This window comes from Phytophthora infestans, genomic scaffold (genome assembly GCF_000142945.1).
Source record: "Phytophthora infestans T30-4 supercont1.2 genomic scaffold, whole genome shotgun sequence".
Classification (NCBI taxonomy): Eukaryota; Oomycota; class Peronosporomycetes; order Peronosporales; family Peronosporaceae; genus Phytophthora; species Phytophthora infestans.
In genome coordinates, this window is record NW_003303757.1 from 282,690 (window position 1) to 283,564 (window position 875).

Genomic DNA, 875 nt, shown 5'->3' on the forward strand with positions numbered 1-875 from the left:
ATGGTGTATCACCGCCATAACCGCCGGTATTACCAGCGCACATGGGAGCCAGGACAACCGCTGCTGGAGGACGGCTTCGAGGAGGAGCTTGCTCTCGTCGACAGGTGGAAAGACTCAAACGTCAGTGAGTTCGACAAGTTCTGCAAGCAAGACGAGTTTAGTAAGCACACGATCGGCGCAGACACGTCTGGGTTGTGCATGCTCAAGGCGTTTATACAGGTGGAGAAGCTGGCTGGACGACCGGACATTGCTACCCAGAAGGGCATCGACGACTTCGTTGAGAAGATGCGCAAGGAGTATGGACTTGACCTGTCTCAAGGTACATCGTGGGCGATCTTTCTCGAGTTTCTGCGTGGTGTTCGTGATGCTCGTCGTGACTTCGTCCTCAAGGCCCTCGTCAAGAACAATTTTGTAACTGGTGGTCGACGCGGATCTTGTGGGTTTGAGGAATTGGAGCTTCGCGATGGATTCTACATATGTGCGGCCTATAATGACTCCTTCACTGGCCATGCATTCGTGCTACATGTACAAGGTGCGAAACGACTCTTGTTTGATGAAGATGGCGTCATGTTTCCGGATCAAGCTACCTGGATCAACTTCGTGTCCTTCGTTCGTCCGTTCATCGTTTTCAGTAAGAAGTAGGTGGTAGGGGTCGATAGAGATTTCCGCGGGTTTGCCTTATTGATAATGAACTTTCCAAGCAATTTGCTGTCTTTGTGCATGGATTATTACATACTCATGTGGTGCATTGGTCAGGGAAACCTCAATGAGGAGAAACCTTTGTCGCGGACAAGCTAAAAAACCAGAGGGAAAAAAAGAGAAGATCGCATTACAGAGGGCACGCTTCATGCGGTTGTGTGATATTCATACACTAA

At 49.6% G+C, this 875-nt stretch overlaps 1 protein-coding gene across 1 annotated transcript; it reads left to right on the plus strand.

Annotated features, from left to right (window-relative positions):
* PITG_01190 (uncharacterized protein) lies at positions 1–642 on the plus strand (the record flags this gene model as incomplete). Its single annotated transcript, XM_002907822.1, has 1 exon — positions 1–642. One exon carries the CDS (start codon positions 1–3, stop codon positions 640–642), a length of 642 nt encoding a protein of 213 aa, XP_002907868.1.
* Positions 643–875: the final 233 nt, after the last annotated feature.